The 23359-nt window shown below is 43.5% G+C and overlaps 5 protein-coding genes across 9 annotated transcripts; all 5 read left to right on the forward strand.

The window, feature by feature from the left end:
• Window positions 1-9: 9 nt before the first annotated feature.
• LOC6548853 (venom carboxylesterase-6) lies at window positions 10-4807 on the forward strand. Of its 4 annotated transcripts, XM_026981323.1 has the most exons (9): window positions 567-592; window positions 821-946; window positions 1122-1376; window positions 1439-1582; window positions 1665-1815; window positions 1880-2622; window positions 2786-3075; window positions 3138-3335; window positions 4677-4807. In XM_026981323.1, exons 3-9 carry the CDS (start codon window positions 1155-1157, stop codon window positions 4744-4746), a joined length of 1818 nt encoding a protein of 605 aa, XP_026837124.1. In that variant the 5' UTR covers window positions 567-592; window positions 821-946; window positions 1122-1154; the 3' UTR covers window positions 4747-4807. The 4 variants fall into 4 exon arrangements, with proteins under 4 accessions (XP_026837125.1, XP_026837126.1, XP_026837124.1 ...); XM_026981324.1 differs by lacking the exons at window positions 567-592; window positions 821-946 and adding an exon at window positions 10-297; XM_026981325.1 differs by lacking the exons at window positions 567-592; window positions 821-946 and adding an exon at window positions 282-297 and having other exon boundaries at window positions 1134-1376.
• A 27-nt stretch (window positions 4808-4834) lies between these two features.
• Window positions 4835-5357, forward strand: LOC113564356. Its single transcript, XM_026981329.1, has one exon. The coding sequence runs from the start codon at window positions 4891-4893 to the stop codon at window positions 5167-5169; it is 279 nt and encodes a 92-aa protein (XP_026837130.1). The 5' UTR covers window positions 4835-4890; the 3' UTR covers window positions 5170-5357.
• A 188-nt stretch (window positions 5358-5545) lies between these two features.
• LOC6548851 (protein spinster) lies at window positions 5546-18874 on the forward strand. 2 transcript variants are annotated; one of them, XM_001975381.3, is made up of 8 exons: window positions 5546-6366; window positions 12215-12572; window positions 12986-13312; window positions 13515-13776; window positions 16693-16791; window positions 16864-17037; window positions 17099-17240; window positions 17863-18874. In XM_001975381.3, the coding sequence occupies exons 1-8, from the start codon at window positions 5961-5963 to the stop codon at window positions 17910-17912; spliced, it is 1818 nt and encodes a 605-aa protein (XP_001975417.1). In that variant the 5' UTR covers window positions 5546-5960; the 3' UTR covers window positions 17913-18874. The 2 variants fall into 2 exon arrangements, with proteins under 2 accessions (XP_001975417.1, XP_015011706.1); XM_015156220.2 differs by lacking the exon at window positions 13515-13776 and adding an exon at window positions 14122-14383.
• A 346-nt stretch (window positions 18875-19220) lies between these two features.
• Window positions 19221-22456, forward strand: LOC6548929 (probable aspartate aminotransferase, cytoplasmic). The gene is made up of 4 exons (XM_001975380.3): window positions 19221-19453; window positions 20848-20955; window positions 21016-21089; window positions 21150-22456. Exons 1-4 carry the CDS (start codon window positions 19345-19347, stop codon window positions 22107-22109), a joined length of 1251 nt encoding a protein of 416 aa, XP_001975416.2. The 5' UTR covers window positions 19221-19344; the 3' UTR covers window positions 22110-22456.
• A 152-nt stretch (window positions 22457-22608) lies between these two features.
• On the forward strand, window positions 22609-23349 carry LOC6548928 (DNA-binding protein SMUBP-2). Its single transcript, XM_001975379.3, has 2 exons — window positions 22609-22728; window positions 22789-23349. Exons 1-2 carry the CDS (start codon window positions 22722-22724, stop codon window positions 23265-23267), a joined length of 486 nt encoding a protein of 161 aa, XP_001975415.1. The 5' UTR covers window positions 22609-22721; the 3' UTR covers window positions 23268-23349.
• Window positions 23350-23359: the final 10 nt, after the last annotated feature.

Here is a 23359-nt window from a genome sequence, read left to right on the forward strand (position 1 = left end):
GATACCCCAGATTTTCATTGGGGCATTGTAAGTGCGTTCCATTTTCATAAATGCCTGCTGCCCCATCCCATCCCAGTTGCCATTCGAAGGTCAATTTACATATGCAGAATGTGCAAGAAATGAGATTAAGTGCGAATAAAAGGCCCGACGACATACGATGAGATAAGATTGCCGTCGATCCGTAGAGCAATACATCTCGTCCGATAGGGGAACCTCTGCTCGGAGACTTCTCAATTTCTGCTATCCTACGGTGGAACACGATCCATGGGAGTGAAAACCGTGACGTTCCAAGCGAAAGTGAGTAATATCTAGGGTGCAGAATGTGCGGTGCAGTAGATATAAATATGCTCTAGTATTTAAATATATTCAAGTTGCATAAGAAGTAGTTGTTATAGCACAATTGTGTACTTAATAAGCAATATTAATCTGTGGGTGCTACAAAATCCAAGCTTTGTATGTGACATCTGCAGCATGATTTATTTCTGTGTGAATGCATTGAAAGCGAATTTGCGAGGCGAAACAGGATAAAAGCGACAATTTCGATAAGAAGCGATCGCAGTCGATCACTAGTCGTCAACTCTGGCGGATCAGGGTAAGTAGTCCACCTCCAGTTTTCGCTGGACAGGAAAACACATTCCACTTGTTCCGGCTCATGCTTCAAATTACCCTAACCAGATTCGGTTGAGGTCGCTGGTAGATGCTGGTTGCAGTTCCAGATCACTTGCTATTCGCACCGATCAAGCATACGCCGTGTGAACCGTTCTCCAAACGATCCCAACCAGGTGGCTAAACCGCGCTGATCCGTATAAATTTTCCACAGCACAGTTGTCGAGTTGGGGCACATTTGTCAAGATTGTGGGCAGAGAGCCACTGGTACAGAGCAAAAGGTTTCTTCACGATTCAACTTAATAAATCGTCAGATCGATTTGGGCCCCTGTCGCGTAAGGTACTTCGAGCTATTTTCCGCTGCATCCACCAGGATGGTGATGGTGCTGATGGTCAGAAAGTGCATTTAAGACTGAATTAAATTGACATAATCTTGGGCGAGCTAACGCAAAGCATTGGAAGCACAAAGTGTCTCATAAATAACCAATCGCTTTGCATAACTAATGATCCATTAGCTCTATTTTCAGTGATTTCGTGGACCGCTGGCGATGATTCAACTACGGATGCTACAGCTGCTGCTTCTCGGACAGCTCTTGGCTGGCCCTGGACCCTTCTGCACGGCCTTGGCCACTGTGGACCAGCTCACCGTGTGCCCGTCCAGCGTGGGCTGCCTGAAGGGCACCTACCTGCATGGCTATCAGTCCGAGAGATTCGAGGCCTTCATGGGCATTCCCTATGCCCTGCCGCCCGTCGGAGATCTGAGATTCAGTGTAAGTGGAATGTGCAACTTTCCTAGGAGCCTGCCTCTATGAATCAGCTTCGTCTCCGCCAGAATCCCAAGGGGATGCCCAAGTTGCTGGGGCTGTACAATGCCAGTGCGCCCAGGATGGACTGCATCCAGAAGAACTACCTGCTGCCGACTCCAGTAATCTACGGCGAAGAGGATTGCCTCTACTTGAATGTCTACAGGCCAGAGGTGAGTTAAAATCGGTTCGGGGGCAGTAGTGATGATCCGGCTTGGTGAAATCCTGTCCAGCTTAAGTGATTGCCTTATTTAGGTTCGAAAACCGGCACTACCTGTAATGGTCTATATCCATGGCGGAGGCTTCTTCAGCGGCTCTGCAGGACCGGGAATAACAGGCCCAGAATACTTTATGGACTCGGGTGAGGTGATTCTGGTGACGGTGGCCTATAGACTGGGACCCTTTGGTGAGTCCAAGACGCTTTCAACGTGAAAACAGTGTAACTCCTGAACATTGCGTTTTACACAAAGGATTTCTATCGACGCAGGATGCCGTGATGTCTGGTAATTTTGGCCTGAAGGATCAGAACTTGGCGCTGCGTTGGGTGCAGCGCAACATACGTTTCTTTGGCGGTGATCCTCAGCAAGTGACCATTTTCGGCCAGAGTGCCGGTGGAGTTTGTGCCCACATGCACCTGCTGAGTCCCAGATCCCAGGGCCTCTTCCATCGTGTGATCAGCATGAGCGGCACGGCCAATGTGCCCTTCGCCATTGCGGAGGAGCCTCTGGAGCAGGCGCGCCTCCTGGCGGAGTTTGCCGAGGTGCCAGATGCAAGGAACCTGAGTACAGTGAAGCTAACCAAGGCACTGCGTGGAATAAATGCCACCAAACTTCTGAACGCCGGCGATGGTCTCAAATACTGGGATGTGGATCACATGACCAATTTCCGCCCAGTGGTTGAAAGGGGATTGGAAGGCGACGCTTTTCTCCACGAGCATCCCAAGGATATCCTGGCCCAAGGAAATCCGACATCCATTCCCCTGCTTTTGGGCACTGTTCCAGGTGAGGGAGCTGTGCGTGTGGTGAACATCCTGGGCAATGAAGCGCTCCGCCAGAGCTTCAACTCCAAATTCGACGAGCTGCTGCAGGAGCTGATAGAATTCCCGGCCAGCTTTAGCCGAGAGAGGCGCGAAAAGATGCTGGATCTTCTGGTGAAAGTATATTTCCAGGGCCAGCATGAACTCAACGAGCAAAGCGTTCAAGGGTTTATGAATGTAAGTCGAAAGGGCTGGTGCTAGACAATTATCCAAGTCAAAAGATACAATGGCCAATAATCAATTTGCCTGAAGCAATCTAAGAATAATTAAGTCTTTAGCAACCAGTTCTCTGTAGTTTCTATGTTTACACATAGTTTATTTATAAACCCCTTCTTTCCAGTTAATATCCGATAGGGGTTTCAAGCAGCCCCTGTACAATACCATTCGGAAGAACGTTTGCCACCCGCCGAGCCCTGTCTACGTTTATAGTTTCAACTATCGCGGACCTCTGAGCTATGCCTCTGCCTATACAGCTGCGAATGTGGCCAGAAAATACGGAGTGGTGCACTGCGATGACCTGCTCTACCTGTTCCGCAGTCCACTGCTTTTCCCGGATTTTGAGCGGAACTCCACGGAGGCGAAGGTGATCCATTCCTTCGTGGATTACTTCGTGCATTTCGCGAGGTTTGGGTGAGTCTACTATGGTCTACTATACTGTTTAATGAATTATAATGAATCAATATATTTCGTAGAAAACCCAGGAATTCCGAGTCACTGACCCCCTGCTCCATGGAGGTGCTCCAGTCACGTCCCGACGGAATATGCGATTATCACGAATTCGCAAATGCAGCAGACCCCTACAAAGGCTGCGAGGTTCACGTGGCCAGCGAATTCCAGACGGACAGGGTGCATCTATGGTCCCATATGCTCAGCGAAAAGTCGAATTGTTCGTAAGTCTGCTCAACCGATAAAAAATGTACATATAAACACGGTTGGTACTGAAAATGCACATAAAATAAGATAGAACCAAGCTATTGTAAGGAAATAAACTACTACCAATACGTAAGAGCCAACATTTCAATGTTTCTGTTATTTTTCTGTATAATTAGGGTTAAAAGTTACATAATTGAATAACATTAATAACTGTCTGGTATTTGCTTTGCTTTTGTATTTCTAAGTGTGCCCAACATGATAAGCTATTAAAAGAATTTTCAATACGTGGGTTATATTACGGCATTCTAAAAATGTTTGAGGGTGCCATAAATCAGGTTTCGCATATTAAGTATACGCCGCGTGGCGGCAAAGCGAAATCAGTTCGTAATAGATCAGTAGTTCTTCCTCGCTTAGTTGGATTGCCATTGCCAGTGGATTGTTTATTCATAGATCAAGTGAGTTGTACCCAGGTTACATATGATAATTATTTTGTTTATATTGAGTAATAACATATTAGCTAATGACTGCCTATTTGCATACTGCATACCTCCTGCGACTTCATTTTGATGTGTAGAATTCGTACGATAACTTCAACATGTATGTTAGAGGCAAAAGTGCAATGAACCTTTTGTGGCTGGCAAATTGGGGTAACACATGCAATGTATCCCGAGTGCCTGGATTTGTGTCAACCTCGCACAATTAAAATCAATAAAGCGCAGTGAAATCACTCAGGTGTTTGACAATTCCTGCAGGACATTCGTCAGTCGCATTTATTACTGGGTAGTGGAAAGATCGACCATGGAACTGCGTCGGAAAATCGCTCTGCGTGTTCTGCCCCTATTTTTTGTCATATTTTTATGCACAATGGGCGAGGCATATCTGAAGAGCATCCGCGTGGATGAGATTCCCTTTGCCGGAAGAAAGGTCCTGGCCAATCGGCGGTCCAGCGGCATTCATCTCATCTCGAGTCTGGAGCATCAGCGCACATTTCTTCACCTCTTCCATGTGCCGTGTGAGTTGAGCAACCGATCTAGGAATAGAAAGTGTTCTTTACATGGATAGGCCGTATATTTTTCCATATTAATCCAGGAAGTTTATAGATCAAATCCTCTTTATTTTGAACATAATTTAATATATTTTTTAAATGATGGCTGATTTTAAAAGCCATCAACGCATTGAAATCATTTTGAGCGACGAATACATGTAAGGCTGAAAGTATGCAATATTTTTTGCCGTTTCAAAATAAAAATGCGATAATCTTTAAACATGAAATATTTACATTTTTGTTATCTACCGAAGCATTTGAATACCTTTTTAAGGATCGTAAAATATCAAATTGTTACGCTTTTATTTTCCAGACATCATTTGCTTTTACGCCGCAAAGGGAAAATGGCCTTATGTGCCGGGATTCATGAAATACCGGGTTGACAATGCGGCACGCAGTTTTTTCAATCAGAACGACAGTTTCATCAAACAGTTTTGCACCAAGTGGATTCAGGTGAAGGAGTGCTTTCGTCCCTTATTCGGTGTGTTGCAACTCATTAAAGAGAACAGAAATAGATTGACCTATTTATGAACCGATTTCCAGACAAATCAAATACCACAGATTCGGAAGTGGAAACGTTGGATGCCAAAATTCAGGGACAACGCTGCAACTGCGACAAGTTGCTCCTCTCAACGGAGCCACCTGTACCGGTCGTCTACTTCGACAAAAACTACATTGGGAACGTTAGTTCGGAAACAATTATGAACACCATTGAATTCCTGGAGAGTTTCCTGCCGCCGCCCACTAAAAAACACAAGCGCAAGAATCGCGTTCGTGGACGTGTAGATGATATGGATATTGAATAGATATTCACTTTCGTAACGCACTCAAATTTAAATTTTATTCATCATAACCATCGTTAAAATTTGAATTCAATTTCGTTTAGCAGCCCTTTTCTAGAGATGTTCACTAGTCAGTCACTATAAATAATGCTCATCATATTATGGCACAATACAAATTCTCCAATTAAACAGAACGCAAACTTAACTTACCTACATAGGTTCTTGTTTATGTTTTTATAAATTATATAAAAGATTATTATATATTAATATATTATATAAAAGATTAATGAACAAGAAATAATAACAAAATTATATTTAAAATTCCTTTATATCGTTAAACAGAACTATACGATTAAAATCGATACTTGACTTATCGATAGTATCATCGATATTCCCATCCCCAATTGGAAGGTATATATTAGCGGTCGCCGGACGGCCACACTTATTGCACTGACTCCAATTGGAAAGCCAATATCGTTCGCGTCGCGGAAGAAACAAGAAACTAAATCAGCGAGAAGCACTGCAATTGCATTGGTTATTTTTAAAGCACAACCGCGATTAGAGGAAGTGTCTCCTGGTAGACAATCGAATTGGCCATATATCGGCAAGAGTGTTATTAAAGAGAAGCGCGTAGGTGTGCCAACAGCCCAAGCAAATTCTTTTGCATTCGCTTTTGAACCGCTTTCATCGCGAGTTCCATTTCACAGTGTGCGTGAGCAAAAAGCGTGTGCAAATAACTTTTGCCGCGTTGTCCGCCTGCTGCGAATTTCATACCGAAAGAAGAGAGAAAGAGAGAGAGAGTACCGATCGGGTGAATGTCGCAGAAACACCAGAAGCAATCCTACCAACCGCTCCCAACGGCGGCCGCCATGGACAATCCGGCGATGATCCAGAGCAGCGGAAGCAGTGGGAGCAGCTCCTCCGAGGAGGGCGGCAGTCGAGAGGATGTGGCCAATCTCTCGCCGCTCGGACTGCCTACGACCTACTCGTCACAACAATTAATGCCCTCGGATACGGACAGCATGGAGGAGGAGCGCCACCGCCTGCGTCCGCATCACCACCACCACCACTCACTGGGCGAGCACCACCACATCCCGGGCATGCCACCCTCCGCCGCCGTCCCCTCGCGACTCTCCAGCGTGGGCAGATCGCAGTGGTTCACCGTCACCGTTCTCTGCTTCGTCAACCTCATCAACTACATGGATCGCTTCACGATCGCAGGTGAGTCGAGGATCCTTCTTTGGACTCCCATAGGTTTCCTTTCTATGCGTTTCGGGATCAAGCACTTGGGTTGCACAGATAGGAACATTTGTTGACACTTTTGAAGAAGATTGCTGAGATTATAGATCAGGCAGCCCAAAATATTTAAATTATGTCCACAATTATGCTATGTACATATGTATACATAGCATGTATTTATTTATTTATCAGGCAAAACAAATTTGTGCTTGCTTATCAATTTTTCCATTCCTTTAAAAGTAAATAACAACAACTCAAAGCGCTTTTTTGTAAATCACACTTTTATTTTGTTGTCATGAAACCATTTAAATTGCCCAAAAACTCGTGAACAAATTATAATGTTATAAATTAAAAGTCGCTAATACACAATAATACAATACCTAGTCACTAGAAATTTACACCTCATCGTTGACCATGCGAGCTCCATTGTTTACAAAATGTATCATAAGATTGCCTGCGAGAGAATTTGATTAGTGAATGATTAGTCACTTACAAGTGAATCATGCGATCCAAATATATTCAAACATTTATCATTCGCGAATGCGCTGATAATATGGATCGTTTCTCTGATATATGGATCACTTTTCTTTTTGCACCGAACTCGGGATATTTCCACTGTGTGCTGGTGGTAATCAATCAAAGTAAATTTCGCCTAAAACCTTATACATATGTATATTATTTCTAGCACTCAGGTGCGATAAAGTGGAGTGAGTAGTTCGGCTATGGCACCTGACCTGCTGCCTGGGCGAGCTTAGCACGGGGGTAATTGTGATCGGCGATTCCCGCGATTGTGCCCGCCCGCGTGACAATTACAGGGTAATCTCATGTTTCAGCCCATAAGTGCAGGACGGACACACTGCCCACATCATTAGTGTTTATTATTGGAAACATTAGCGAAGGAAATGGATCTTAATTCATGAGCTTGCACTATGCGGGCGGCTATTCATTGGACACTTGTTGCTTTTTGTTGTTCTTTTCCCTGTATACTCTTGTCTGGAAAACGAGAGTCCCGATTGCATTTTCTGTTTGGCTGGCGGGCTATCTCAGTCAGTTATACAAAACAATGTGTAAATTGAATGGAACTTGAAACTTGTTCAAGTTACATGGCAAAACAAGTTATTACTGATTATACAAGCCAAACACAGCCCACCGTTTAATTTGCATTTCTAAATAATTGTATATAACAACTATAATTTTCCAATTTCACAGTCGCTGTGAACCTGAACAGCAAGTTCTTTCCGAGTCAGCACAACTTTTCCATTCAAGGCCATGTGATAATGTATCTTTATCTTGTACTGTATGTGCACTTGCAATTAATTTGCAATTATAAATCACTGGCTATTACTTATCAGTTAATTGCTTCAGCGGCAATTCGAAATCGATCTTACACCCATTTTCGGCTGCAAATCAAATCATAAGCTTTTGAAAGCAGCGGATAGTGACTAAGAACATCATACGACTTTTTGAGCAGACAGGAAGCGGGATTATTCATTCCAAAGGGCGATAGCACTTACATACCAAACCGACAAAATCTCTGTTCACATATTATATTCAATTATATATCGCTCTTTCACTCGGATGTTTTACTAATATCCATGGGCGTCTAATTGATGGAAAAAACATGTGTTTCTGTTTATTTTGAGAATTCTGCGAGCGCAAGGTGAAATAGAAAACTAAAATAAACAATGGTCAAGTCGTTCATGGTTTTTGTTTCGCCATTTTTCCAGTAGCATTGTTATTATCATCAGCAACACCACCATCCCCCGTTGATGCCCTGACTTTTGGGCCTTATCAAGAAGTGGCTGAAACCAGAACCGCTGCACAATAAATTGCATTGGATTACAGCTGCTGTGCACGTGGAGTTTTTGGCCACTTTGCAGTGATTAGATTACTTGGCCATTATTTGTTTTGCTTCTGACTGCTCTGATTGGCCAGCCCTTTGGCATTTACTGCGAAAACGAAGAGTTTTGCCACGTTTGCACTGCAATCATACATACAAATGTACATGTCAGCTGATGTCTGGCCAACCTAATTGAGTGCATTTAATTATAATTTTAAGTGCGTCTCGGCCTTTGGCTTCGACCTCCGACTTTGCTGAATTTTGCATGGCTTTTTAGCACCGACTGACGATAGCGGTGTGATATTTTATAACCACCTCGTTTGGTCAAAACATTGGGGGCCCCCTTCATTCATGATCGTGATCCGTGCGGGGCTATTCTGTTGTTGACAGTAAATTTCCGTCAAATTCTGCACCGACAGCGAACTTTGATCGGGCCAAGAACTGGCATTTATTTTGGTCAACAGATATGTGGACTGAGATATATAGACCAAGATTCCGTTCTGCTGTGCTTCCGACGTAATTTTCTTGGCCCCCATCCAAAGCAAGAGATCCCAATAATTGTCTATGTCAATTGATCCTATAGAGATTTCTGTGGCATTTTGTATGTAGATACAAAACATAGATCTGTTTTGGTTATTTTCAAATCTTTTGCAATCGCACTTTTACTTTTTCTCATATTTTCGACGATTGTTTTGCATATTTGGCATTTGTTTAAACTTCAAGTCACTGTGTTCGGTTTTAATTTTCGCTTTAAATGTTTTTTTTTTTGCCAAAGATACATAAAAACTTTCCATTTTGTTGCCATCCCAGTTGACGAAAGAAATAACAATGAAAAGAAAATATAAAATATGCAGCCTTGGCACACCGAAATTGTCAATACCCTTGGAAAATAAGCTTCAATTTCTTGGGCAAGTTAACCAACGGAGTAAAATCATTCACTCCGACATTACTGAATCAATTCAATTGCAAAAGCATTTATCCAAATCGAATTGCTAAATGTGGTGCCAACTTATGAATAGTTTACTTACGTCTGCCTCAAATTTGAATAGTTTAAAAGGCGAGTTCTTTAAGTTACACAAAACGTGCGGATGTAACAAATGCATTTGTTTAACGTCAATGGTTCTATTCTGCATATAACATACGTTTATACATATGTATATTTGTGTCAACGACCTACGCAAAGTGCAGTGCACAACAAATTGAATTAACGAAAGGCAAATGCAAACAAAAAACCAACAAACAAAAACACAAAAATACATGTATGTCCGAAGAATAGTAGAAAAAGTTGGGGTAGGGAATGTCTGGAACTCGGAACTCGGTGGATGGAACACTTTTCTATGGGCGCCGCCGCTTTCACAATTGATTTCCACCTGGCCCACCGAAAAGAAAGAAAGTTTTTCTCTAAACACAATTCAAGTGCTCCGCTAAGCATTCAAATGCATTCCGAGCGAAAGCCACAGCCTCAGTGGTTTTTAATTATATGGTATTCGGCCGAAATATCTGTCAGATATTCGTTTATTCATCGTACGATTTTAAAGCTTACGCTGCATGTCGCGCGATTTTTCAAGGCCGACGTCATCAGACGCCACAGAAGGGGGGAAGGGAGATGAATAGCTGAGGTGCAGGAAGAGAGGGGGAGAGTGACTGAGAACAGTCACTTTCGGTCGCAAACAACTTTTTTCATTCATGGTAATGAGAGTCCCGGCTTTGTTGTTGTGGCTTCTGCAGTTGCCTGGTTATGAGTATTGGCTTTTTAAACGGATCAATGTTCTCCAGATTTCTCTGGCCACAGTACGGTGCGTTCCTTTAGTGCTAGCTTCGGTGAAATCGCAAAGAAACACGTATTTCGACCATTTATATGAACACATTTTAAGTATATAGGTATCATTTTGAGATGGGGAAACATTTCATTTTAAAGTCTTACAGTAACTTCCACTTGATATTGTCTGGCTTCCAGAAAGTTCGACTTTGGCCAGCATCAGTGATTTTTTGTAATAAAACCTACCATTGCGAAACGCACTGTCACATTTATTGAGCACAAGAGAGAACAGGCCAAAAAGGGAGAATTCGGCAAGAGAGATAAACAGGTTCTAAAAATGCGACAGCCGGCTAAAAATGATATAAATACTAAAAAATAAATACGTTGACGAAACTTGGGAAATGTGGGCAAAAATGGGAGAGGGGAGGAGGAGGTACCTACACACGGATTCATAGTGACTTTAATTATTTTTTGTTTTTGGCCAAGAAGTGCCCATAAACAGTCGGAATTCCTTGCGCGTAGCGTGATTACCCGTTGAGTATACGAGATATCAATATGACATACATACATACGAACATATTTAAATACATATGTACAAGGAATGCCTCACCCAGACCAGGCCCACTGTACCCCCGCTCCACCTCTCTCCGCCAGTCTCCCTCAGCCCGCAATCGCAATGCAGTACATACACTGACACCCACACGCACACACTTATCGCGTGGCGTCCCCCAACCGTTACGTCACTAGGCAAGGCAAACAAACACGCTGATTGGTCGAAAAACATCGTACGATAAATTTCTCAAAGCGAAATGAGCGAAAAGACCCAGAAAATGAAATAATTAAAAAGCAAAGGCTGATTCACTGCAACTTGTCTGCTTCGTGCCACGTTTCGCTTCGTTTCGCGGGGGTTCGTGGAGCTTCGGCTCTCTCTCGCGCTCTCTCTCCCGCTCTCTTTTGGGGGCACAACTTGTTGAGCTTTTTGTGTGTCATTGTTGTTGCTGCCGCATTTGCCGGCTTCTGATCTCAGACATTCTCTCTCTTCCTTCCCCACTCTCTCTCTCCCCTCGCCCACTTGATTTTTGTGGGCCGTTGTTTATTTTTGGGTACTCAAGCACTTTAAGTAGTTATTTCATTATATGTATGTATTTCTTTTGGCTCTTTTTTGGCTATTCCGCAAAGGCCAATGTACGAAGAGAGACGCATAGAAATACGGAGCTTAATAGCGGTTTTCGTTGTTTGAGCTGCATGTAGAATGCAGGAAGTAGCGTTAGATCGGCCAACAGTTATTGACGAAGGTCGTTTAGCCATTAATTCGCTAGTTGCACATCCGTTTGTTAATGAATTTTTAAACGTCGAAAAGTTGAAGACGAGACTTTCAGGAAATACACACACACACACACCTGAAAGAAAATGTGTGCGAAGGTGATTGCGACGATCGATATTCAAATCATGACACAGATTTGCATGACGATGCAACAGATCGATACATTGGTTATCGTAGCTACGCAATAAGTAGCACGATTATATTGATCAACACTTCGATTATTATCAATTGGAAACATATTATCTTCAGCTGATAAAAAGTTGTTGATCTTATCAGTAATTACTATTTCTAGACTATAAACAGTATTGCATTGCCAATGTTATTTTAAGATAAATAATGACATTGAGATCCAACAGATTGTCACACCCTTGCTTATCGATTGCAGATATTAGCACTGCAAAGGTAACAAAAAGTGGGCGTTGTATTAACTTTGATCAATTAGAGTTTCTCCTATCTTTCCATATATGTATGTATATGTAGGCTGCTGTTTAATAGATATCGATGGGTTAATTAATGGCTCTTTGGGTAAAATATGATGACCCATAAAAACACACGCTACATTCCGGAATTTTCTCCCTGTCATAGTGGGGCTCCCATGGATGGGGAGTGCTAATTATAGAAACATCTCCTCCCTAAACTGAACAATTTGGGGCTTACGTAAAACACTCAAACATAGCAGACTTGTATTAACGATTTATTTAGTTTGGCAATTAACAACTCCCGCTGGCGATGGGCTGATATGTACAATGTGCCATGTAGCATATCACACATCACGCGAATTTCCAATACATAGTACCAATAACAGAGTAGCACATAAAAATATAAGTCTATTTATATCTCCCCAGTTACTTTTCTAAAATTTACATTTCGAAATGGATCTAACCCACTTTATCCTTTCATCTTTCAGGAGTCCTCACAGATGTCCGATCAGATTTCGACATCGGAAATGACAGTGCCGGACTTCTCCAGACCGTATTCGTTATCTCGTACATGGTGTGCGCCCCCATCTTCGGATATCTGGGCGATCGCTATTCTCGCCCCTGGATAATGGCGGTGGGCGTGGGTCTGTGGAGCACCACCACCCTGCTGGGGTCGTTCATGAAGCAGTTTGGATGGTTCATCGCCTTCAGGGCGCTGGTCGGGATCGGTGAGGCCTCGTACAGCACCATCGCACCGACGATCATCTCGGATCTGTTCGTGCACGACATGCGCTCCAAGATGCTGGCACTGTTCTACTTTGCCATACCCGTGGGATCCGGTCTGGGGTGAGTGTTCCGCTCGAGATTGTCGGCCAATGTCCAGGTCAATGATCAACAGTCCGGGAGGATCGGCTCTTATCATCCGTCTACGGATCCGACTTTGTTTGCGCCTTATCATGCGCTGGCAACAGGCGATGCGGGCCAAAGTTTGAGGACGGATGATAATCAGTCAATTCTCACTGGTGAAGCGTGAGAAGAGACACGTGACTCCTTACTTTTGTAAATTGAAATTGATTTATTTTTGGATTGCCGACAATTGAAGGCTCTAATTCAATTAGAGTGCTGGGTCAATTGGTCGGGTCGATTGGAATTTATGCAACGTCTAATTGGCCGCCAATGCAACGCGGTTGTCCAAGCTATCACCATTCATCAGGATCGGTCTTATCAATTGCCCCTTTGTTTTTGTTCTCCAAACGTAGGTACATTGTGGGATCTAAGACCGCGCACCTGGCCAACGATTGGCGCTGGGCCCTGAGGGTCACACCCATTCTGGGCATTGTGGCCGTTCTGCTCATCTTACTCATCAAGGATCCGGTGCGGGGTCACAGCGAGGGATCGCACAACCTGGAGGCCACCACCTACAAGCAGGACATCAAGGCCCTGGTCAAGAATCGTTCCTTCATGCTCTCCACGGCTGGATTCACGTGCGTTGCCTTCGTGGCCGGAGCTCTGGCCTGGTGGGGACCTTCCTTTATCTATCTAGGCATGAAGATGCAGCCCGGCAACGAGGACATTGTCCAGGACGAGTAAGTGTGCACCCCCTGGTAACCAAAAGCCCCATTTTCACGATGTTTATCTATAAAACTCGTCATTTAATGCCTTGAATTTCTGTACAACTATTTGCTCGTGAAAATGGGGCTTGTGCCCACTCTTTAGACACCGACCCCCCAAAAAAAACCCCGAATATCGAGCTGTGCGCCTTACAATGATTTCCGATCCGTCGTCAAGCATCTCGTACAAGTTTGGTCTGGTGGCCATGCTGGCTGGACTCATCGGAGTTCCGTTGGGCTCCTTTCTGGCCCAGCGACTGAGGGGTCGCTACGAGAACTGTGACCCGTACATCTGTGCGGTTGGACTCTTCATCTCAGCTCCGATGGTATTTGCTGCACTCGTGGTGCCGCAGACGAGCGAGAGCCTCTGCTTTTTCTTCGTTTTCGTCGCCCAGGTGGCACTGAACCTGTGCTGGTCCATTGTAGCCGACATCCTACTGGTAAGATGGCTTGCAGTCAGAAACGAGAAGCATCTGCAGCAGCAGCAGCATCAATGAAAGCGCGGGAATCAAATGCTAAAAGCCAGCCAGCTGATTATTGAAAGCACTCCACGTTGAATTTGTTGAATTCTTGAAAAGGAGCTCTACTTTAGACCCCAAAAACTTGCCCTAACACCCCTCGCTCGTTTAATTGTTAATGCCCCGAACATGCACGAAAGCGTTGTTATCCATTCACGAGGATTAAGAACTCCATGAGATGGATAACGATGTTCTAGTGTATATCGGGTTCTCAAGCTTTGGCATAACTAACCGAATGTACCCCAAAATTCCAAACCCCGCCCTTAGTGTTGCGTTCAACTTTGGAGTCATCACCATGTTGGCGGGCCTGCTGGGCGTGCCACTGGGCTCGTTCCTGTCCCAGTACCTGGTGAAGCGTTATCCCACGGCGGATCCGGTGATCTGCGCCTTTGGGCTGCTCGTGAGTGCGCCGCTGCTGACGGGCGCCTGCCTCCTGGTGAACAGCAATTCGGCTGGCACCTATGCACTCATATTTTTCGGGCAGTTAGCTTTAAATTTGAATTGGGCAATTGTTGCGGACATACTGCTGGTAAGCCAAGTTCCTCAAAACGGGAGACACATTGAGTCCCGGAATCTAATGCTTTTGTAAATTTGCACCCACGTATTGTTTGAGTATCGTAACTACGTAACTACACATAGAAAACCTTAGTTTTAGCCATTAACTTTTTACTGTTATAACACACTCGGCACAACAACAACAACACACACACACACACACACACAGCTTGCCTACTTACAATTGCCTTAACTTTATTTACTTGAATTATGTATGTTGTCTTTGCCCGCATCTTTTACTGGTGGTGGTCATCTGATACTCCATTTTGTGGTTGTTTCATGATTTTTGGGTGCGGTTTTGAGTTCAGTAAACCGAAGAACTTTAAGGCAGTTACACGTCTTTAAGTTCCGAAGGCCCGTACATTATCATTAATCCCCCGAGATAATACCAATTTATTTCGCCTTATTGCTTTTTGTAAATGTAATCAACGTAGAGTTTTCATCTTATCAATCTAGCTTTCATCCCTCTCCTGCTCCATTTTCTTGGGGGTTAAGGGAGTGTCCAACCCCCGAAAACACTTGCAATGTGCAAATATTCCAGCACTCAACCCCCAGTGGAGGTCGTATAACCTTGTTAAACCAACGCACTTCCCCAAATTGCAGTGGAAAACCAACCCGCACTTCATATTCAGCCCCATTTCACGAGACCAAGTGTCGAAATTCTCGTATTTATATTACATTCCCTTGTCTGGCACATTTAATTTCGGGGTTATCTTTGGGGTGGTCACGTTTGTCGGATTCACGGAGATAAGCCAGTGATAACTGATAAGGAAATTAAAAAGCCGTATCAGTGTAGAGTCAAGTGAATCATATATTTGTATTATCGCATTTAGACGGGATTTTGGAGTAAACTTGAAAAAGTATAAACAAATCATAAACTTAAAGATGAACAGCACATTTAAATGAATTCTAGAGCAAATGAGGTTGGTACCCTGCTTATGTCATTAAAAAACCTCAACAACTGATTAGGTAGCCCAGATTGATAAAATGACCCCATTCAATTGGGAAGGTGTCTCAAGATACTGAAAGTTAGGTAATCCCTGTAAGTAGCTGGAAGGTATCCCATGAATGAGTACGATATCCACATATATAAGCTGCTGACGACTAGATAGTGGATATGGAAACCCGTGGACATAATTCCTTTCGAAAGATACGTACGTAGTATCTCGTACGTACGAGGGGCTGTTCTAAATTTGGCAGTACGTCAGAGCAGGCAGTCTATTGTACAAATACGTGTAGATATATATAGTACCACAACTCACGCCCCCTTAATGCATTGCTTTTTGACCACGCACTTGGTTCCTCTATTTTTTGTGACCATTTTGCCATTTTGCCATTGCAAACGATTCCGTGACAGAAATAAGCAATCGCATTTCGCTTGCCAGCCAACTTACCCGATTATCTAACCCCGAAAAACGTTGGGGCGATCGGCCCACCTTGGTGGCGTTATATTAATTGGGCCTTCGCGATAAGGAAACCGTGATTAGAGATTGCCATTATCTGGGTACTTTCGTTGCTATTGTGTCTGCAGCTCCGCAAGATCAGCTACAGTAAATGGGAACTGCTGTAATATCAGAGGTGTTTTGCGTAATTTTTTTCTCGCTTTTTTGCATTAATGAGATCACACACACCCACACAAAAAAACACGCTGCCTAATACACACGCATCGCATCACCCGTAGTTATAACAGTAAAAACTTAATGTGGCCAACAACAGTTTAGCAGACAACAAATTGCCACAGATTCAATTTAAATATCAGCTCATTTACTGATCCACCCTCGCTAAGCAGAGTGCTCTCACAGTGTTCCCAGCCCGGCTCGCCAACTGTTCCCACGTGGTTAGACTCCAACCTGAGAACGCAATGCTAATGTGGCTTTTCTTTTGGAAACCTGTTCTTTGTTTGCTCCCAAAATTCTTGAGTGGCTCCATCTTTGGCGAGCTTTTGGCTAATTTGAATCTGCTGTTGGCACACACACACGCACACACCTGCACATGCATAATCGCTTTAATCCCATTTTTTTTTTATTTGTTGTTAATCAATTATTTTAATTGCGGTTGCGATGTAGAATACTTTCTGGAGCGCAACTATAAGGGCTTTACACCTGGTCGCTCACAGAATGTATCTCCACCTGCTCCGATAGCTGGTTTAATCGATAGTCGTAGCTTAAGAATCGGTTGTGGCTTTTGCTTTCATTATTTGATTTGCTTTTCGTTGTTACTGTTGCACTTTAGCGCTAGAATTCAAGAAAAGACCCAAGTAACCTCTCTATTTTTGTTATACAGTACGTGGTGGTGCCCACACGACGTTCTACAGCCGAAGCCTTCCAAATCCTCATCTCACACGCACTTGGCGATGCCGGCAGTCCGTATCTGGTGGGCGCGGTAAGTACTCAAAGGATTTCTATACCTCAGATTGGAGTATCGGAGTAACCAAATAATCATTCCCATGCACAGATCTCCGAGGCCATCATGAAGCACCTGCACGATAACCCCAGCGACTCTGGACTGACCACCGAACTGCAGAGCATGTCCCAAGTGGCGGGATCCGCGCTCAGCAATGCCACCCAGGCGATCACGGAAGCCACCACCAGTTTGATGGAAACAGCGCGCTCAGCAGCTTCTCAGGAAGTAGGTGCAATCGTTAAAAGTTAGAGATATCTTTGACTAACATCTACCGGTTTGCTTTCAGTACTCTGATGTGGAGCAGTTCGAGGGACTGCAATATGCGCTCTTCTCCACCAGTTTTGTGGAGGTGCTGGGCGGCATCTTCTTCATATTCACCGCCTGCTTCATCATCAAAGACAAGTACAACGCCACGCGAGGACTGCAAGGTAAGCACAATGGGTTGGATTGGATTGAGCTCTAAATGCCCCTATTTCATCTATCTATTAACTTTCTGATTAAAAAGTAACCGGAACAATGAGTAAATTAGCTTGAAAACAAATGTTTAATAACTAGGCTTTCAACGAAACTGTATATAAAGAAGATTTTAGCCCTCTTTTACGATCTTAATTGTTAGAATGGCTACTGTTTAATCAGAAGGTGTCGTATTTGCCACTCTTTGGCTCAACTGTTTTCCGTTTCCGATATTGCCAGGCGACCAGGGAGCGCGTGCGGTTCGATCGCCAGTCGCCTTGGCCAGCGGGCAAAAGGACGTCGAGTCCTTCAACTCGGACTGCCTGGTCCTGTGCACTGACATCGCCCTGCGCGAACGCACGTGATAGCTTAAATATGAAATGTGTATAGGTGTCCAGCACCAAATGATTAGGTTTTGGCCCACTTCCCGGTAGGTGGAATGCTCAAAATTTCGTTAACCCATTCTGTTCTGCGTGCGTTCCATAGTTGCGTTTTTACTAATCTTGACCCTAACCATACCCTGTTCTTCATGGCTTTCTGTGTGCTTCACGTGGGGTAACAAGGTTCTAATGGCTGTGTCTTTATTGTACCTTTTAGATGTCACGGCTCCGCAACAGCAGCGGGATGAGCGCGGACAGATTGCCTAATACCAGCCGATCGTCGAGGTTTTGCTGCGCACTCAGAGCTCCGATGGCATGCCGGGTGAACTGATACTGACTGAAAACCATCTTTAATTTAATTTACGGTCACTCGCACCACGCACATCCCGCATCGGATCAAACTGAAAGCCTTCGGGAACGGCTCAGTTGGGCCGACAAATCCCCGATGTTCATGTTCCTATTGGGAAGGATCGGAAGGAAGGAAGTACCACCATGCCAACGTTCAAGCACGCCACATCGATTTGTAGATATATATACAAAGAATCACTCACACAGGCTTTCACTCCACACCAAGTCATAACATTACACAGATCATTTTACTTGTAAACGTCAGAGGGCTAGGATACCCACGACACTTTGCTTCACACACGTAGTCGTAGATAGGTCTAGCTCTGGTATTTTAGACTAAATCAAAATTAGCAAGAGTTTCTTTAAGCAGACTCGCATTCGAAGAAGTGCTCCCTCAGATCGGATAATGTAAATAGATTATCTCAGGCATCGAATGCGTAGTACATGCAGTTTGGATATTTATATTAGGGTATTTAATATGAATTGTAAATATAGATAAGCACCGGGCCATTGTATAAGTGCATAGTCTATTATTTAATCAGTTTTATCATAACGCCTTAGTTTTACACAGAACATAATTTTAATCATAGCTTTAGCTAGATGTATAACAAATTGGAGAAATATGTGCACCCTCAGCAATTAGTGAATATTACAGCAAAACTATTTTGAACCAAAACAGCACCAATCAGTCCTCGGGTTTGTTTTTTTATTTGTTAAATCTCAATCGAATGCTAGCCTAATTGAAACGGAAATTGAGACCGACATAAAGACTGCGAGCAATCAAATATATTTTTACGTCGATATTTGGCTAAAAATAAACCCAACTAATTGTTTAGCAACTAAGGAAATCATCCGGGGCAATAAAGAAAATAAATAAAACATTTAAATGGGTTTCTTTACATTGTTTAAATGGGTTTTGAAATTTTCGTTTTGAGTTATTTGTTAATTTACATTCTCCTGAGATTTATACTTCTAAATTTTCTGCAAAAACGGAAAAAAATGTTTATCTTAAAACGATTTGTTATTCCCGTTATTTTACAGAAAGTCCAGGTAAGGATACCTTTTCGAAGCCAGTAAAAGTTTTAGCAACGAAATGCCGAAACAGAATGCATAAAAAAAAGTTCAGTGATTACTAAAAATCGCAATTTTCGTTATGTTTACTCCATAATTTCTGGCAGTATTTAGTTTAAATATCGATAATTTTGATTAATTTAATCGACTGAGCTTTTTGTGGGCCAAATTGTTTCAGACAAGTGCAGCCACACTACTTTTGGCCGTCTGCCGACACTATTCCAAATTAATTTATTTGTTATTGTCGCTCCGTTTGGTCTCGTTTTCCAAGCTATCCGCGATGTCCATCTACGCCGACGTTCCAAAAGGACCCGCCATCGAGGTTTTCGCCCTGACACAAGCCTTTAAGGACGACAGCAATCCCAGCAAGGTCAATTTGTCTGTGGGCGGTAAGTGATAATTTATATTTTTCCCCCCAGGATGAAGTACATACATATATGCATGTGCATATGTATGTGCAGCAGTGTGTGTATTACTTAACCGGCTGTATTTGTGTGCGGCTCAATTTGCTATCATTTGCCAGTTTGCCAGTTGGTTCGCCCTTGCAATTCGCCACCCGCCGCCCCTCTGGAGCGCCCGTTTCCGCTGCCACCCAACAGACCCCTTCGCTGGAGGTCATTTGGAAGTCATTGTGGCATATGAATTGCACAGATTTTTCCATCCTTTTCGCTTTCTAATTAGTTGGCTTACAACCAATTGTGGATTTTGTGTGTGTAAATAAGTCAAATACTCTATCTAGTGAAATATTGCGACGTATTTGTTTATTACTTAGTTACGTGTTTTACACATACCCTTTTGTTTCAACTGGTAAACTGGTCATTCTAAATGATTTAAAAAAAGTATTGTTTGTATAAATTACTAGCTAAAATCTCAGTATTTTTAAAGTCCAATTTCCTTAGTAGAGAATTTGTATTGCGACTTTCTTCTCCGTTCAAATTTCTTTCTGACGTCAGCTAACACCGCATTTATGTATTGCCCATTTATTTGTGAGGCGGAAGATGATAAGCCACTTGCGCTTGGTGCTCTGGTCAGGTACACCACATCCATCCCCATTGCCTCCAATTCATCCAAACAGCGGCAATCTAAAGGAACGACAACAACAATGTTGCCGGCGGGTCGTCCAAGAGCAATATTTGTTGATTTCGACGGCGGCCACTTCACCTTTTCGATATTTATGGATGTTATTGCATAATTTGAATAACAATTCCCACCAGCAGACTGGCTGATTATTGTATTTTTGTTTTGTTCGCAAGCCAAGAGTCATTAACCCTTGCTCGTGTAAATGATTATCACAATTTATTCGACTTTTTGTATTTTAGTAGATCTGGAATTAATAATATATTCAATCCAAAAATCACCTGAAATACAAAGCTAATGCTTTAAACTAAACTTACATCCGATCGGGATGTAATATTAACTGGAACAAATGAATGGATACATGTTTATCCTTCTCATTTCCGTAAATTTTTTGTCGCCATGACTTGTTTATCACGCTTTCGCTTTTTTTACAATGCTGCAAGAGTATAAACATTACAAGAGCAATTCAGTCAATTGGTTTCGAATAACCCGACACCAGTGTTTTTCAGTTGCGCCAATAAATAAATAAATTGGCCTAGAAACGAAGCATGGGAACACTATCAAATGGCCTATAGCTTTGCCGATTGATTAGGCTTGTTAAGAGCACTCAGATAAGACCTGAATATGGTATGGATTTCAGCATTTTGACCACCATGTATTCCCCTAAAATCTTACTCATTAGATCTTTGGCTTCTTTCGTTCACAGCTTACAGAACAGATGCTGGAGTTCCCTGGGTTTTGCCTGTGGTGCGCAAGACGGAAATCTGCATTGCCAGCGATGAGGCCGTTAACCACGAGTATTTGCCAGTGACTGGTGAGTAAATGCAAGCTTATCATTGTTGTAAATCAACAAAAGAGTGATTTGGTTTGGCAGGACTCGATACCTTCACCAGTGCGGCCACGGAATTGGTTCTGGGTGCTGATTCCCCAGCCATCAAGGAGAATCGCGTAAGCTAGAGCTCAACTTGAAACTATTTACTCTTTTATTAAACTAAATTTTTCTTGTAGGCTTTTGGAGTGCAGACCATTTCGGGCACAGGTGCCCTGCGTATTGCCGCCGATTTCCTGCACACACAACTGAATCGCAATGTTGTGTACTACTCGAACCCTACATGGGAGAATCACCACAAGATCTTTTGCGATGCCGGCTTCACGACCCTGAAATCGTACCGCTACTGGGACCAAAATAAGCGCCAATTGGACTTCAAGAACATGGTTGCCGATCTGAACGAGGCTCCGCCCGGTGCTGTGATTATTCTGCACGCCTGTGCCCACAATCCCACCGGCATTGATCCCACCCAGGAGCAGTGGATCGAGCTGGCCGATCTGCTGGAGAAGAAGAAGTTGTTCCCGCTGTTCGACTCAGCTTACCAAGGCTTTGCCAGCGGTGATCCTGATCGCGATGCCTGGGCCGTTAGGTACTTCGTTCAGCGAGGCTTTGAGCTCTTCACCTGCCAGTCGTTCGCCAAGAACTTTGGCCTCTACTGCGAACGTGCCGGCAACCTGACGGTGGTGCAGAAGAATGGCGCTACCAAGGCAGCGGTTCACTCTCAACTGACGCTGCTCATTCGTGGTCAGTACTCGAACCCGCCCGCGTACGGCGCTCGCATCGTTTCCAAGGTCCTTAACACACCGGAGCTGCGCAAGGAGTGGATGGCCTCCATCCAGTCAATGTCGAGCCGCATCCGCGAGATGCGTGCCGCACTGCGGGACAAGCTGGTGGCCTTGGGAACACCCGGCACCTGGGATCACATTGTCAACCAGATCGGCATGTTCTCCTACACCGGTCTCAACGAGAGCCAGGTACGCGTGCTGATCGACCAGTACCACATTTATCTGCTGAAGACGGGTCGCATCAACATGTGTGGCCTGAATACGGGCAACATTGAGTATGTGGCCAAGGCGATCCATGCCGCGATCACCGGGTCAGGATCCAACGCTGCCTGCCCTTGTGACAACAAATTGTAATCGTAGCAAATTACCCGCTGGATAGATACGTACAACGACTAGCTATGTACATATATTGGGCATGCGATTTAGGAACCCCAAAGCTGGATCACAGATGTCTGCACCATTGGCATTTAAATCAAACTAACACCAAATGCAATTACTAAACGTTTATACGCGGCTTTTAGATCGATATACACATATTATACACCGGAAATGAATGTTCCACATTGAAGTAAATAGTTTACAAAAATTACGCACTTTTAAAGGCCGTCGAAGATTGGTTAAATAATGTTTAGCTTAAGAACGTTTATTGACCTGTGTGTAAAATTTAGATAAATCGACAATAACATTACTGAAGTATTTAATCTGTGGGGTGTTTCATTCTTTTTTTTGATGGTATTAAAATAGAAAACATTCATAAGCTATTTCTATACAACATTAAGTTGTCAAAAAATTAACAACAAATTAACTTTTGAAAATAACCTCCTGCCAGCACTGCTTGAATTCAATCGATCTATCGATTAACAGTCAGCTGTTTACGTCTGCCAACTTTCATCTCTAGACTCAAATGTAAATTTAACGAAATTAGCAAAACATCATAAGTATTAGGCGATTTTGCGAGATTTTTCAATGGCAGGTCCGAACTATTGCAAAAAAGGCATGAGTTTTAGCCATTAATGAAATAGTTGTTTTGCAGACGATCCAAATAAGCCCTCTACATCGTCGAAAACTGAAGATGCTCCCCTGTTCCCGCCCGCAAAACCAGGAAAAAGAGTTGACTATGGGACAAACAACACATTGGAGCTGCTGGAGCGGATTCCCAGCCAGGTAGTGGATCTCAAGCTGGACGATGTGCTGACTGCCGTCAAGGAAGTGGATAACCTTTGCGACTATCCGCGGTGCAAGACCAAAACCAGCCTGATGGGCCAGGACTGCCAGCATTGCAAGAAGAGATTCTGCTTCAAGCACGGACTGCCAGAGGTGCACGGATGTGGCGAGGAGATCAAGCGGGACGAGCGCAAAAAGTTCCTGCATCCCAAGCCGGCGAAAACCATAAGGCAGGAGGAGGATGTGAAGAATGCGAAAAAGCGTCTCGATGCCAAGTTAAAGGAAATGCAGTTGGGTCGCACTCAAAAAGCAACAGGAGGAGGTTCCAAAAAAAAGAGCGGGAAATAGAAAGACATAGGATTGTGTTAGTTTATTAAATCTTTAAAAATCCAATGTGCAACAATGTGTTACATTTACTTATTCTCAAGCAGATTACCAAA

This window comes from Drosophila erecta, unplaced genomic scaffold (genome assembly GCF_003286155.1).
Source record: "Drosophila erecta strain 14021-0224.00,06,07 unplaced genomic scaffold, DereRS2 tig00000092-arrow-pilon, whole genome shotgun sequence".
NCBI lineage: Eukaryota > Metazoa > Arthropoda > Insecta > Diptera > Drosophilidae > Drosophila > Drosophila erecta.